The 15,212-nt window shown below is 39.2% G+C and overlaps 1 protein-coding gene across 3 annotated transcripts in view; it reads left to right on the top strand.

The window, feature by feature from the left end:
- FRAS1 (Fraser extracellular matrix complex subunit 1) overlaps positions 1–15,212 on the top strand; it is a 429,297-nt gene that overhangs the window by 285,005 nt on the left and 129,080 nt on the right. For all 3 annotated transcript variants that reach the window (XM_042936116.1, XM_042936114.1, XM_042936117.1), the window contains exons 29-30: positions 937–1,263; positions 11,647–11,800. In XM_042936116.1, coding sequence (XP_042792050.1) covers positions 937–1,263; positions 11,647–11,800 — 481 coding nt within the window. The remainder of the gene's footprint in view (positions 1–936; positions 1,264–11,646; positions 11,801–15,212) is intronic.

The following is a 15,212-nucleotide window of genomic DNA, read 5'->3' as shown; positions in this document are numbered from 1 at the left end:
TAAGCTGAGTTGGGGTGGGCCCTTCAAGATATGGATGAGATGGCGTTAAAAAGTACTGTATGTGGATGGAACTAGAGTGTATTATGCTAAGTGAAATTAGTCAGAGAAAGACAAATATCATATGACTTCACTCACACGAAGACTTTAAGACATAGAACAGATGAACACAAGGGAAGGGAAGCAAAAATAATATAAAAACAGGGAGGGGGACAAAACATAAGAGACCCTTAAATAAGGAGAACAAACAGGGTTACTGGAGGGGTTGTGGGAGCAGGGATGGGCTAAATGGGTAAGGGGCATTAAGGAATCTGTTCCTGAAATCATTGTTGCACTATATGCTGACTAATTTGGATGTAAATTTAAAAAATAAAATTAAAAAAATAAAAAACAAAAAACAAAACAACTACTGGCCAGGGCCAGAAATTGCATGAACTCAGAATCAGAAGTACCGTAGCCAAAGTCACCATACTGCAGTGTGGCCCAGAGTAAAGTGCTCAACTCCCAACACAGGTGCAAAAATTCCATATCTCTTACTATTCTCTTTTGGAAGCAGACAACTGGTTGGGTTCCCTGACTCTGGGCTGATCTCAGCTATAATGCAGGGGATATAGTGTGAATCAAGATAGCAGAGACTTCTAAGATTTGGAAGCAAGCAGCTCACCTTGATTGCCTCTGGTGAATACTATGGCCTTGAAATGGCTTTGAGAAGCCTCTAGAACCAGAAGTGTGAAGTGATCTCACTTGCTCTGATTACTATGACTGACCACACCTCTGACAAATACTTTGACTATGCAACAGTGTGGCACTTTGCTGGAGCATCAAGAGTTCCTTTAAAAGCATAGAATTATCAATTCGGTTGCGCAAAGCTGCGTCTAGTCCACAGGATTGTCCTCTTTTCCTGCTAAATGACTTCCCCTCCTTCCCTGGAACTCCTAGGCCCCCTACGTGCTGAGAAATGAGGCCCTCCATATTAACAGAGGAGAGAGAGGAACCATCACTACCCAGCTGCTTGACATCCGAGATGACGACAACCCACAGGATGTGGTGGTCGAAGTGCTTGATCCTCCACTTCATGGCCAATTGCTCCAAACACTTCAGTCCCCTGCAACCCCAGTCTATCAATTCCGGCTGGATGAACTCTCCAGGGGCCTTCTCCACTATGCTCATGATGGCTCTGACAGCATATCTGATGTTGCAGTCTTGCAGGCCAATGATGGACATTCCTTCCAAAATATACTCTTCCACGTGAAGACTGTGCCCAAGGTAGGTGCCATTCCTAGAGCAGCAATTTTCTTGCACCTAGATGCGAAGTTTTTTTGATATTATTTTGCAGTATTCATGTTTTGCAGTTAAGATATGGATAGTTATCTATTCAAACATTTATTAACCATCTATTATGGAAATACTCAGGACGTTCTAAGATTAATAGAACACTTTACCCAATCTCGAAGAGCACTATCTATTTTGTTGGGAGCACCCTTCTCTACACAAGGGCAACTTTTGTACCTTTACGTTGACTTGCTGCCATAAAAAATACCTTGTTGTCCACTGATCCTTTTGTCTCCTGCCTGATCATAAGAATCAAGTACACCCCTGTTTTTGTCTGCCCTTCTACAGCAGCTCATGCTATGTGAAGCTCATAGGTTATCATAATGAGTCAAAAAGGACGAGTGCAGCCATTCTATTAAGCCAACTGAAGTAGGATGAGGGAACTCTTTCTTTTAGTAATCATAGGAATCCTTGTCGGTCTGAGTCATTCCCATGACACCTCCATATGTTTTTGCCTTATCCACAACATCTTTTCTTTTAGTTTATTTATTTTGAGAGAGAGAGCATGAGTAGGGGAGGGCGAGATAGAGAGAGAGATAGAGAGAGAGAGAGAGAGAGAGAGAGAGAGAGAATCCCAAGCAGGCCCCATGCTGTCAAGTGTAGAATCTGAGGCAGGGCTCAAACCCATGAACTGTGAGATTGTGACCTGAGCCAAAGTCCTGAGTTGGACACTTAACCAACTGAACCACCCAGGTGCCCCCCACTAACACCTTTTCTGTTATTTACTTAATATTTTTCTTTGTATCCACTTTTTTTGTGTGTGGCTTCTTTGTAACAAACAATGAGTATGAGATTATGGGCTTAATGTATAATTATACTTTTTTCTAAAATATGAGAATTAATACCTAAAAATTTTAAAAAATATTCATCCATGTAGTGCATAGAATGTTCCAGGATACTATTAATGGGATGGCTACCATGTTTTGGGAAATACTGAGCTAATCCATGCTAGATCCAAAAGACTTATTGCAAAACATTTTCAAAACCATTTATTACTTGATGATATTTCACTAGAAGCTATTTTCTGCATTATAGCAAAACTGGCTCTATCTCATGGTGGTAGATGGAAAGACTTATCATTTTTATTGAACTTTTCATTCCGAATATCAGTTGCCACTGAAGTGTCATTAATGATTAGCTGGAGAAATTGATTTGCTGAAGACAGCTTAGAAATGACTCGTCACTTTCTCACCAACGATCACTCAAAATTTGTGATGGATCCTTGTGAAGGTGAACAGCTGAATGTAACCTAGTCTCTGGCTAGTTTCTTAGGCTGTTGTCTCATGATTTGCAGCTGCTGAAAACAGTGATGGTGGCATGAGATAGATGGGAGCAAGTGAAGGCTGATTATGAGATAGAGTTGGCAGGTAGCCACCTTGTAGCTAATCCTAATTATCACCCTCTTGCAATCGCCTTGGGAGATGAGGTTTAGTTCTGAGGAGATGAAGTCTAGACAGAATCAGAAAGTTTCTTTTCTTCTTCCTTGGTTTTCTTCCAAAGATTGTTATGGGATTTCAGCGCAACATTAGCAGCCACCTTTCCTAGAGTGCTTTCAGTCTCCACGTTTGGAGCTCGGTTCAGTGTATGGCACTGTCATTTTGTATGCTATAGCCCAAGGTTGAAGGGTATTTCTAGGATTTTAGCTGCTTTGACTACAAAAACAAAACAAAGAAAATAAAATTTTAATTTATAAATAAGGCATAAGCACAGATCTCGAGTATCCTTGTAGTGCTTATAACTTGGGGTCTGTGTTGGTATTTACAGGGTCTGTCCCTCCTCCTTCCTCCCGCCATCACTCTATCTCCTACAGTGTTGTGCTTGCCTGTCCATCAGATGAAATAATGGCTTCTGAGTCAATAAACTGGGATAATGAAACCAGTGACCAGAACATCAGCATCTCTCAAGATGTACTAATAAGTTTGACACTGTAATACTGATATTTTACAAATACATCCTATATTTCCTCTCAGGAGTTCAAAGTACTTCTTCATATCTATTCTACTGATCTTTACAATATCTTAGTGAAGGAGGTTAGAATAGAGGCCATGTGACCTTATTCCTTCTAAAGGAAATTCTATGGGTGGGAGGTATTTTTGTTTGTTTTGCTTTTAACCTTTATTGGGCACTAATGCTTGATATAAATTATTTCATTTGATGTTCACAGTCACTCTGGGGTACTTGTACAATTATTATCTCTAATTTTCCAGAAAAGGAAACTGGAAAAAAAAAGTTTAAAAACATTTTTAAAAGTTTAAGAATGTTTATTTTTCATTAAAGTGTTTAGTGTCAGGGCGCCTGGGTGATTCAGTTAGTTAAGTGGCCGACTTTGGCTCAGGTCATGATCTTCCGTGAGTTCGAAACCCGCCTCGGGCTCTGTGATGACAACTCAGAGCCTGGAGCCTGCTTCAGATTCTGTGTCACCCTCTCTCTCTGACCCTCCCCTGCTCCCACTCTTTCTATCAACAATAAATAAACATTAAAATATATATATATATATATGTATGTATGTATGTGTGTGTGTGTGTGTGTGTATATATATATATAGATATAGATATAGATATAGATATAGATATAGATATAGATATAGATACAGATATAGATATATATTTAATGCCAGAGCCGCGATTTCAACTCAAGTGTGTTCTGGCTCATCACATTTAACCCACGTGGCTTTTTTCATTCTAGTCCATATTTTTCAATGTTTTAGACATATATATTCTGATCCCCCTAATGGACAGAATGGAGACAGCAATTTTTTTCATTTTCACAATGTCCTATCCAAGCAATCTGGGCACTAAGCCTTCTGGAATCTTCCCTCTGGACTCACTACATCTTGTTACAAGTGAAGCTATTTATAATCATAAGTCTACTGGAGCCCAAGAAGAAAAAAATTGCCTCAGCTATTAATGGCTTCCAATAGATATATAGTCAGACATGATTGATTTCATTCTGATAGCCATTTCTGAAGATGGGCATCCAAGTCCTTACCCTGTGGCAGCCTGTGTATTAAATTTGGAGATAGGCCAATTACTGGCTGATGTCTAGCTGGTGGCTTAAGTGGAGTGGCTAAGGGGTTTAGGTCTAATTCCTGGTGAATGGATGTACAAATTAATCCCAGTGTTGTTCAGTAGAAAACTTAACCTGGTAATACGGATGGAAAGAGAGGGAGGGATAGAAAAAGCGAACTTTGTGGGAGCAGGAACTATTTCCATTTTCCTCTCTTGAGCCAGGCACATTTTTAAAAATTTTTCTTAATGTTTATTTATTTCTGAGAGAGAGAGACAGAGTGTAAGCGGAGGAGGGACAGAGAGAGAGGGAGACACAGAATCTGAAGCAGGCTCCAGGCTCTGAGCTGTCAGCACAAAGCCTAATGTGGGGCTTGAACTTGCAGACCGTGAGGTCATGACCTGAGCTGAAGTTGGATGCCCAACCGACTGAGCCACCCAGGTGCCCCGAGTTTAGTACATTTTTGTTGGATGGATAGATAGTTGGGGGGATGCAACAGCTTGAGTGAGGCTGGTTCTCATGTTCCTACCTTTGAATCCATCTCTTGTGTCTGATGTGAAGCCTTCACGGCACCTCTGCTGATGTCAGGTGGCCTATCTGGGACTAAGGGTAGGAGCTATCAGTTCCACTCTTGGTTCTCCAGTTCTACATCACTTCTTCTAAACTTTTATCCTTGGCCTGGCAGTGAGGAAATTTGACTGCTACCCTCCAGGCTTGTGGTGAGTCACTGAGGAGAAAATAGACTCAGGACTGATGTTGAAACATGCTCTCTTGGGGGTAGGAGGCAAAATAAATCAAAGAGATTAGAAGGTAATAAAGAATGCTCTGCTGAACAGGCTCTCATTAATTGGGCGGATTACCAAACCTGAGCCTGCTAGAGATATGATTTTAAAGCAATTTGGTGTCTAATAAGGGCTAAAATGTGAGCAGGGAAAAGTCATGCTTTTTTGGTGGTTTTCTCTCCACTGTTGGGCTTTAAAGAAATTACCCTCTTTTTCGTTAATGAAGACATCTCTGGAAAATCATGCCTCCTCTTCCACTTTGGCAATAAGTCTGATGATCTTTGTGACCTCGTTTGTTGTTTGAGCAATTTATTTTCTGCAACTGGGTAATGCTTTGATGTTAAAAGCCCCAAGTATCATGCTAGGAACTAGATGGAAAATTTTGTTGCTAAGAGTCCTCTTGGGCTGTTTGAACTTGGTAAGGCCCATGTGCAGCAAAAAGCCCTGTTGTGCTTTGCCTCAGTTTTCTTAAAGCTTGTCCCCCCAGTTGTTGTTTTGCAGAGATACCATTTGATAATAAGGGTGCTTGTGACAATTATAAATATGGCAGGAAAATGTTAATTTTTTTAATAAGAGTCTGTCTAATGCATCAACAACTAAATCTCTACCATGTGTCAGGGTTTCACCTTTTATGGACTTGTTTAACTTGTTGATTTTGGCATCTTGGAAGATGCATCGCTCAGAGTATATGCTTAAAAAATGGTTGTTGATTACAAAATTTTGTTTATAAAGTAGTTGAAATCTACATGGAGAAGAGGTTCTATATTCTTGACCTGAAGGAACAGAGCTTCTGAGGAGCATGCATACATTGGCAAACACAAAAACAGTCCAATTATCTTTCCATTCCTTACCTGGTAAATAGCATTTAAGATTCACCTTCTAGGGGCGAAGGTGGCTCAGTCGGTTGAGCGTCCGACTTCAGCTCAGATCACAATCTCACGGTCCGTGAGTTCGAGCCCCGCGTCGGGCTCTGGGCTTATGGCTCAGAGCCTGGAGCCTGCTTCCAATTCTGTGTCTCCCTCTCTCTCTGCCCCTCCCCTGTTCATGCTCTGTCTCTCTCTGTCTCAAAAATAAATATACGTTAAAAAAATAAAATAAAATAAAAAGATTCACCTTCTATGCACCATCCTATGTGATCCTTCCCTAAAATCCACAATGTCCTATAAGACTGCATTCTAAAAGCTATGACATAAATGAGTCTTTGCAAATTAGGGCATATTTTTACAGAATAAATTGATGTTAGGATTGCTGTTATATCCAATTGTTGTCATTTTCTATTTGATTAAGTTTAAAAATCTTTTAGTTTGAATAGTTTGGCCTGGGGTTGGGGTACACTATCATTTGAGATCATCATTTATGTCCCAACATTTATTTTAGGGAGGTAAGTTTTCATTTTATTTGTGAGATTTTCCTCCTAATGATAGAAGCTTAGGCCCTTACTTCTGGTTTACAACATTAATATTTTTATTTGTAATACAATATATAATGGCTAAACTTTATTGCCAGCATTTCTGTATGCCCATTGTTCTATGAAATGAATCAGAAGAACTATTTAATTTAAAGTACTCTTTTGATCATGCCCCCATAATCCCTGTTTGGGATTTCATTGCTTTCTAATATGGTACCCTGAAGGGCATATAAAACTTCACTAGGCAGGAGATTATTCAACTCATGTTATGGCTAATTTCTTCAGTTCACAGGGATATATGCATCATTGTTCAGAAAAAAAAAAAAAAAAAAAAAACAACTACAAGTAGATAAAGAAATTGCAAAATGTCAGAATCATTGGGGAAATGAGGTTAAAATTTGGCTTTTCTGGACACTTTAACTGTAGAAAAGATGGTGTATAGCCTTCTATTCATCTCTTCTTGAATCGTCCCTGGACTCTCTCCCAGAAGAAAGAAAATGATAAAACCATCTTCATCAAAATATGAGTGGGAAGAATTACACTTCTTTCCCTTAGACAGTTGTCTGTTTCTTCTTAAGTATTGTAAACAAATAATTCAGAAACAGAGGCACTTATATTATCTGGTGATAAATATAAATATTGTAAAAGGCCTGTCTGTGGGGTTTCAGGAGAACCACTCTAGCTGCATCACTGTATCTATCCTGGGCTGTGCTTCTCCTGATTTAGCATGACTCCACATCTCCTGGGGATTGTGTTTAAATACAAGTGGAAATTCATCAAACTAAAAAGCTACACAGCAAAGCAAACAATCAAAAGAATGAAAAGGCAGCCTACTGAAGGGGAGAAAGTGTTTGAAACCATATATCTGATAGGGATTAATATCTAAAATATTTAAGGAACTCTAACAACTCAATAGCATCATAATCCTCCTCCTCCTCTTCTCCTCCTCCTCCTCCTCCTCCTCCTCCTCCTCCAATTAAAAAGTGGGCTAAGGGGGCACTTGGGTGGCTCAGTACATTGAACATCTGACTTCGGCTCATGTCATGATCTCACAGTTTGTGAGTTCAGGCCCCATATAGAGCTCTCTGTTGTCAGTACACAGCCTGCATCAGATCCTCTGACCCTTTCTCTCTCTGCCCCTCCCCCACTCATGCACACTATCTCTCTCTCTCTCTCTCTCTCTCTCTCTCAAAAATAAATAAACATTTTTTTTTTAAGTGGGCTAAGGATCTGCATAGACCTTTCTCAAAGGAAGACATACAATGGCCAAAGGTACATGAAAAGGTGCTCAACATCACTCATCATCAGGGAAATGCAAATCAAAACCACAATGATGGGTGTCTGGGTGGCTAAGTCAGTTAAGCATCCAACTCCTGATTTCGGCTCAGGTCATGATCTCACAGTTCATGAGATTGATCCCTGTGTGGGGCTCTGCACTGACAGCATGGAACCTGCTTGGGCTTCTCTCTTTCGCTGTCTGCCCCTCCCTTGCTTGCATGCATTTTCTCCCTCTCTCTTAATAAATTAACATTGAAAAAAATAACAATGAGATATCACCTCACTCCTGTTAGAATGGCTAAAATAAAAAAGACAAAAGATAACAAGAGTTGGTGAGAGTATGGGGAAAAGGGAGCCCATATAATCTCTTGGTGGGAATGTAAGTTGGTACAGCCATTTTGGAAAGCAGTATGGAAGTTCCTCAGAAATTAAAAACAGAACTATCATATGGATCCAGCAATCTCACTTCTGGGTATATATCCAAAGGAAATGAAATCTTTATCTCAAAGAGATATATGTACTCACATATTTATTGCAACATTATTCACAAAACCCAAGATGTGGAAACAACCTAAGTGTCTGTTGATAAATGGATAAAGAAAATGTGGTCTATATGCACAATGGAATATTATAAACCCTTATGGAAGAAGGAAATCCTGCCATTTGTGACAGCATGGTTGAGCTTGAAGAACACTATGTTAAGTAAAATAAGCCAGACACAAAGATAAATTCTGCATGATCTCACTTATATTTGGAATCTAAAAAAGTCCAACTCATAAAAGCAGAGTAGAATGGTGATCGCCAGGGGTAGAAGAAATGGGGAGGTATTAGTCAAGGGGTATAGAGGTTCAGTTACAAGGGATGCATAAGTTCTGGAGATCTAATGTATAGCATGGTGGCTATACTTAATATTGTATTGTATACTTAAAATGTGCTTGAAATTTGTTTTTACCACACACACACACACACACACACACTCGGGTTTAGTTATGTGAGGTGATAGATTTCTTAATTAGTTTGATTGTTATAATCATTTCACAATGTATATGTATATCAAAACATCATGTTGTGTACCTTAACTATATCAACTTTTATTTATCAAGTAATACACTTCAATGAAGCTGAAGAAAAAAAGTAAAATGAAGTTCTAATTCAGAATGAGGTGAGGCTTGAGATTCTAAACTTCTAGTAAGTTTCCAGATGTTGCTGGTGTCTGAACACTGACTTACAAGGAATACTGTCTCCTAATAATTTACACTCACACGGGAATTACAGGGAATTGTATTGGTGAAGTTTAGCCAAGATAGAAATGTAGTGGGAGAGACACCTGGGGACAAGTCACAGTACTTACTTGCTTGGAATATGAAAAACCCCATTGCCTCATCAGTCCAAGAATGTGGTTGCTGGTGTATGACTGATCTCTGTAACCATGATCAAACTTGACGAGGCTGCTGCTATTAGAAAGATTGCTAGCAATTAAGACACCTGAGTCTAAGTATATTATATTATATGAAACACTGCTGGAGTTAATAGGGACTTTTCTCCTAGAATTCCAGGGGAAGGGAATTCTTGGCACATTTTGGTGTTTTTGTAAATAATATGCTATATCAATTGTGAAGGGAGAAAGTTTTTGGGAATTTGCTCCTGAGCACCAATCACAATAGAAGGTACCTTTGCTGCTGTTTTCCTGGGCACTGTTTGACTCAGTTCCCTGGTGAGTGTGGTGAAAATAGCTATGACCGCCTCCTGTGGGGGCAAATACTGTCGTGTCAGGTGACTGCAAAAAAAATAGACGTTGTCTTCTGCTCTTAATATTCCCCTCCTGGAACTGGAGAGTGTGATGCTAAGTGAAATAAGCCATACAGAGAAAGACAGATACCATATGGTTTCACTCTTATGTGGATCCTGAGAAACTTAACAGAAACCCATGGAGGAGGGGAAGGAAAAAAAAAAAAAAAAAAGAGGTTAGAGTGGGAGAGAGCCAAAGCATAAGAGACTGTTAAAAACTGAGAACAAACTGAGGGTTGATGGGGGGTGGGAGGGAGGGGAGGGTGGGTGATGGGTATTGAGGAGGGCACCTTTTGGGATGAGCACTGGGTGTTGTATGGAAACCAATTTGACAATAAATTTCATATATTAAAATAAATAAATAAATAAATAAATAAATAAATAAATAAATAAATAAAAATATTCCCCTCCTGGGAGTGGTGTTTGCTCTGTTTATTTGGCATATTTGAAAGCTATAGCACTAATTTATAAAAATATCCCCTTTAAGTGCTTGATTTTAGAATATCAGATTTACTGATTTTTAACGTATGAAAACAAACTGCAAACTGAACACAGGCAGCCTCACTAATCTCATTCTGTGCTAAAATGTCAATTATGAGGCTTTGGAAGAGGTGCACACCTTGCAAATCAGGAATGGCAGCACTTTTTAATGACATTAGCTTTAGCAATTAAAATGGTTGCCTTCTCAGGAGTGCTAAATAGGTGATTTCTTCCAGTCAGCGATTCCCAACTGTTGTTTCTAAGGCTTCACTTTCAATCAGTCATCAAGGCCTGTCAATTCGGCCTCCAGTGTTTCTGGAAACTGTTTCTAACCTCCCATTCCCACTGCAACGACTTTTTCATCTTCTCTCACCTGAGCCATTACAAGAATTTGTTAAATGGTTTCTACAGCCCCAGACGCATCCCAGTTCTAGCCCTTTCCATCTCTTGCTGATGAAAGCTTTCTAAACCCCAGACCTGCTCATCCCCTTTCCTTCCCTGAAGACACATGTTGACTTTACAGGGCCTACAAGATAAATGGAGACTTTTAGCACAGCATCTACCTTCTACCTACGACAACCTTAAAAGAGTGTCCCTTTTTATTCACCTGCTCCCCTGGTTCCATAAACTCTTCTTTCCCAGACACCTGGATATTTTATGAAGCATGCAGTGCATTGTCTCATGTCTTTGCCTCAGCTGGGCCCTCTGCATAGAATTCATTTTACCTCTTCTCTCTTAGAAGACCTGTCTTTTGGTCATTTGAGAATTAAATGATATATCCATAGGAAAGCCTTCCTGAGCATTCTTTTCTCAAACAGGAAACCTCCTTTTTCCCTTATTCTCCCACAGCACCCTGTGCATCATTTGTGATGCATCCTGATTATTTATCTGTGGGGAGATCACTAGATTGTAAGTTCTGAAACTGAATTCTTGTTTCAGCCATTCTTACCTATCTCAGGCCTCTGGCAAAAGAGCCAGCATATAATAGGTGCTTAATGAGTACTCCTTGAATGTGGGTGGATGGGGAGGATAGAAGGACAGTTACTTGGACAAAAGAGCCCCTGGGGGGATCAGTCAGTTAAGCGTTCTGCTCTTGGTTTTGGTTCAGGTCATGATCTACAGTTCATGAGTTTAGGCTTTGGTTCAGGTCATGATCTACAGTTCATGAGTTTAGGCCCCACATCGGGCTCCATGCTGGTGGTGCAGCATCTGCTTGGGATTCTCTGTCTCCTTCTCTCTTTGCCCCTCCCCCACTCATGCTGTCTCTGTCTCTCTCAAATAAATAAACTTAAAAATAAAAAAGAAAGAAAGGAATGGAGAGACTTAGTCTTCCTGAATGAAATAAGTTCTTTGCTTATAAGTTAAAAGAAAAAGCAAGATATGTACACACGTACATACACATGCATATATCTACACGTAATACACATACATAGTTCATAATATGACTTCAAAGCTATGAATCTCTCTTATTAAATGATCACTAGCAGCAATGGTACATTTCAACTTATGTTCTTAAGGGCTGATGTTTTCTTTTATTTTGCTTGGACCTAATTCTGTACTCTTTCCTTATTCTAGAATGATGGAGGTCTTCGGCTCGTGGCTAATTCAATGGTGTGGGTTCCAGAAGGTGGGATGCTGCAGATTACCAATAGAATCTTACAGGCGGAAGCTCCAGGTGCCAGTGCCTCAGAAATCATCTACAAAATTACACAGGACCACCCCCAATTTGGTAACTTTTTTCCTTTGCCATGATTTCATCATTGTATCCAGTAGTCTTGGACTTGCTTTTGTACAATGCCACACAGCAAGGTTGTGAGTCCAATGAAATTGACTTTCTAATACCTCACACATCTCATTTAAACAGAATAGTCAATGGGGCACCTGGGTAGCTCAGTCAGTTGAGCATCCAACTTCAGCTCAGGTCATTATCTCACGGTCTGTGAGCTCAAGCCCTGCGTCAGGCTCTGTGCTGACAGCTCAAAGCCTGGAGCCTGCTTCGGATTCTGTATCTTCCTTGTTCTCTGCCTCTCCCCCACTCATGTTCTGTCTCTGTCCCTCTCTTCTCTTAAAAAGAAGTAAACATTAAAAAAAATTTAAACAGAACAGTCAAAATAACTCATACACACATTATCAGGTGTACACTAAGTAATATAAACATATTAGTGTATATGAAATCCAAAATTTAAGTCTTAAAACAACTTAATTTTACAGAGAAAGTAACTTGCTAAAATATAGTTTATATAAGCATGTATAGCTAATTAGTTTAATTTTGAAGCTCAGGCTCTTAAACTCCACCTTATGTCCCTTCTAGAACATCACCAGATTTCTTGTTGAGACTTAAAAAAAAAAAAAAAAGCTTTACATAAAAACATTTCTAAAGATCTCCATTGTTACTTCCACTTCCAGAAAGATAGTGCAATATGATAACCTGAAAATTTTCTCGTCCTCCTCCTCCTCATCATCCAGAAATGCTGGAAACAAGATAAGAATTATAGGGCAGTGGTACCTGGATGCCTCAGGTCAGTTGAGTGTTCCTACTCTTGATTTCAGCTCAGATCATGATCTCACACGTTTGTGAGATTGAGCCCAGCGTTGGACTCTGTGCTGTTCGGGATTCTCTCTCTCTCTCTCTCTCTCTCTCTCTCTGCCCCTCCCCACTCATGTTCCCCACATACATACTCTTTCTCTCTCTCTCAAAATAAATAAACATTAAAAAAAAAAAAAGAATTATAGGGTACTGCCTGACCTTCCAAGAAGAGAAAGAAGTCTCCAAGTCACAAACAGAGAAGGAGCTTAAACCAGTCTAGGCATGAGCTCATGGAATAGCTTCCCTCAGGGTGGTTGTTTGTGTTCCAGGAACCCAGGGGCTTGAGATATAATGCTCGTGCAAAGACAGAAAGTTAAGATCCTGCATAAAACTTGGACTCTGGAAAGACTTTGACTTAGAGAGACAGAAGAGAAAACAAGAAGCACACCAGCACGGAGAGATGTTAAAGAAACCTATCTGTGTTTCCCAGGGCTCAGAGTGAAGTAAAAAATTCTGCAGAGAAAGAACTCCAGGCCTGTTTCTCCTGATGATCCTGAGTTAAGTTACACTGCACGTTGTCTGAGAAACCCAAAACTGAGATGTTATATGAATATTAATCTCAGGCCAATAATACTTCTTGGGTTCCTTACACAAACTGGTAGAAACTGCTATGGAATGTCCACCCTCAACTCGAGGTCACAAGATTCTCACAGCCTAAACCACTGAAGATTAGCTCAGAATTCAAAATTACAGAACAGATGAGGAAATAATCCATAGTATCATAAGAAAAATGAACAAAATGATCAAAACTCCAAGGATTTCATAAAGGAGCAATCATAAAAATTGTGAAACAAGGGGTACCTGGGTGGCTAAGTTCGTTAAGCATGCAGCTTTTGGTTTCAGCTCAAGTCATAATCCCATGCTTCGTGGGTTTGAGCCCCTCATCTGCCTCTGTGCTGACAGTGCCGAGCCTGCTTGGGATTCTTTCTCTTCCTTTCTCTCTGCCCCACCCCTTGCACTCTCTCTCTTCCTTTCCCTCAAAAAAAAATAAATAAATACACTTAAAAAAACAAACTATGAAACAAGCATATTTAAAATGATTTAAAGATACTAAAGAGGAATCAAAACTTTAATAACCACATACCATAAAAATAAAAGGCAGGTAGATATTTTTCAAATGTTTGTTTATTTATTTATTTATTTATTTATTTATTTATTTATTTATTTTTGAGAGAGAGAGAAAGCAAGTGCTAGAGGGGAAGAGGGGGACAGAGGATCTGAAGCTGATAGCAGTGAGCCCAGTGCAGGGCTTGAACCCAAGAGCCATGAGGTCATGACCTGAGCAGAATTCAGATGCTTAACCGACTGAGCCACCTAGGCACCTCATAGGCAGGTAGATTTTTTAAAAGAACTAAATAGATAACCTGAAAATTAAAATGAAAATGATATTCATTAAAAGTAAACATGTTCTTGGCATGTTAAATAGCAGAGGAATAATAATCTCTTTTTCTTCTGGGTCCTTGGATTTTAAAAATTATATATTTTCTGTAGTGGGGAGAAAAATTAACTTTTGTGCAATTCAAAAGTAATTCCAATGTCAACAAAGACATTGAAAAACATGATTCAACCAAGAATTGATACAATTATGAAATAGTTGTTCTAGCTGGAGTGCCTTTTATTATATATAGTTGTATAACCTTGAGGAAGGCAAGTGAATGCTTTTGAGCCTTAGGTTTCTTTAAAAGGTTAGGCTAGATAATTTTTTATCTTTTTATTTTAAAATAATTTTAGACTTACTGAAAATTTGCAAAAATAGTACAAAGAGCCCTTGAATACCCTTAATCTAGCTTTCTTCAACGTTAACATCTTATGGAACAATAGAACAATTAACAAAACCAGAAAGCCAACATGGATACAATGCTATTAATTAATCCACAGACCTTATTCAACTTTGTGTTCTTTTACCCACTGATTTTAAGCTTGATAATGTTTAAGTCCTTTTCAGCTCTAAAAATCTTTGACTCGTTTGATGTATTAAATTCTTTACCTTTATCTTGATCATTAAAAGCCAAAAAATTTAATTTCCTAGAGACAGTCCAATATTCCAATAGTCTCTTTAAGTATTAAACAGAACAATGCTGAATTAAATTTCAGCTTGATAAATGCCATGTAGGCTTGACTGTGACCCTTTCCTACTATAACTCTCTTAATTAACTTCTTCCTATGAACATAATCCTCTTTCTGCGTGTCCAGAGCCCCCTATTAGTAATAATCAAATCACATTAACGTTAGCAACCACTCAAGAGTGAAAAAGGTGGTGGGAACTGGAAACCCACTCAACACCAATCTGCTTACATCCGTCTGTCGCAGTGGTATGAATTTGTGGAGCCCCTACCCTCTTGCCACCCCAGCTCTTATATACTCCCTCATCACTTTAGAATGTTCCAGATGAGCTTTAGACTTTTTGTGGAGACCTGACCATGCAACTGAACCAAATGTAAATTGCTTGTGTAGTAAATGCATACAGAACCCAAGTTCCACCACTTGCAGCAGACTCATCACTGTTCTCAAATGTTAGTTTAGACAAGTTGATTAATACTAGTACCTTTAGCTA

The sequence above is a fragment of the Panthera leo genome, chromosome B1, assembly GCF_018350215.1.
Source record: "Panthera leo isolate Ple1 chromosome B1, P.leo_Ple1_pat1.1, whole genome shotgun sequence".
NCBI lineage: Eukaryota > Metazoa > Chordata > Mammalia > Carnivora > Felidae > Panthera > Panthera leo.
This window is presented reverse-complemented; position numbering and strand designations above follow the sequence as displayed.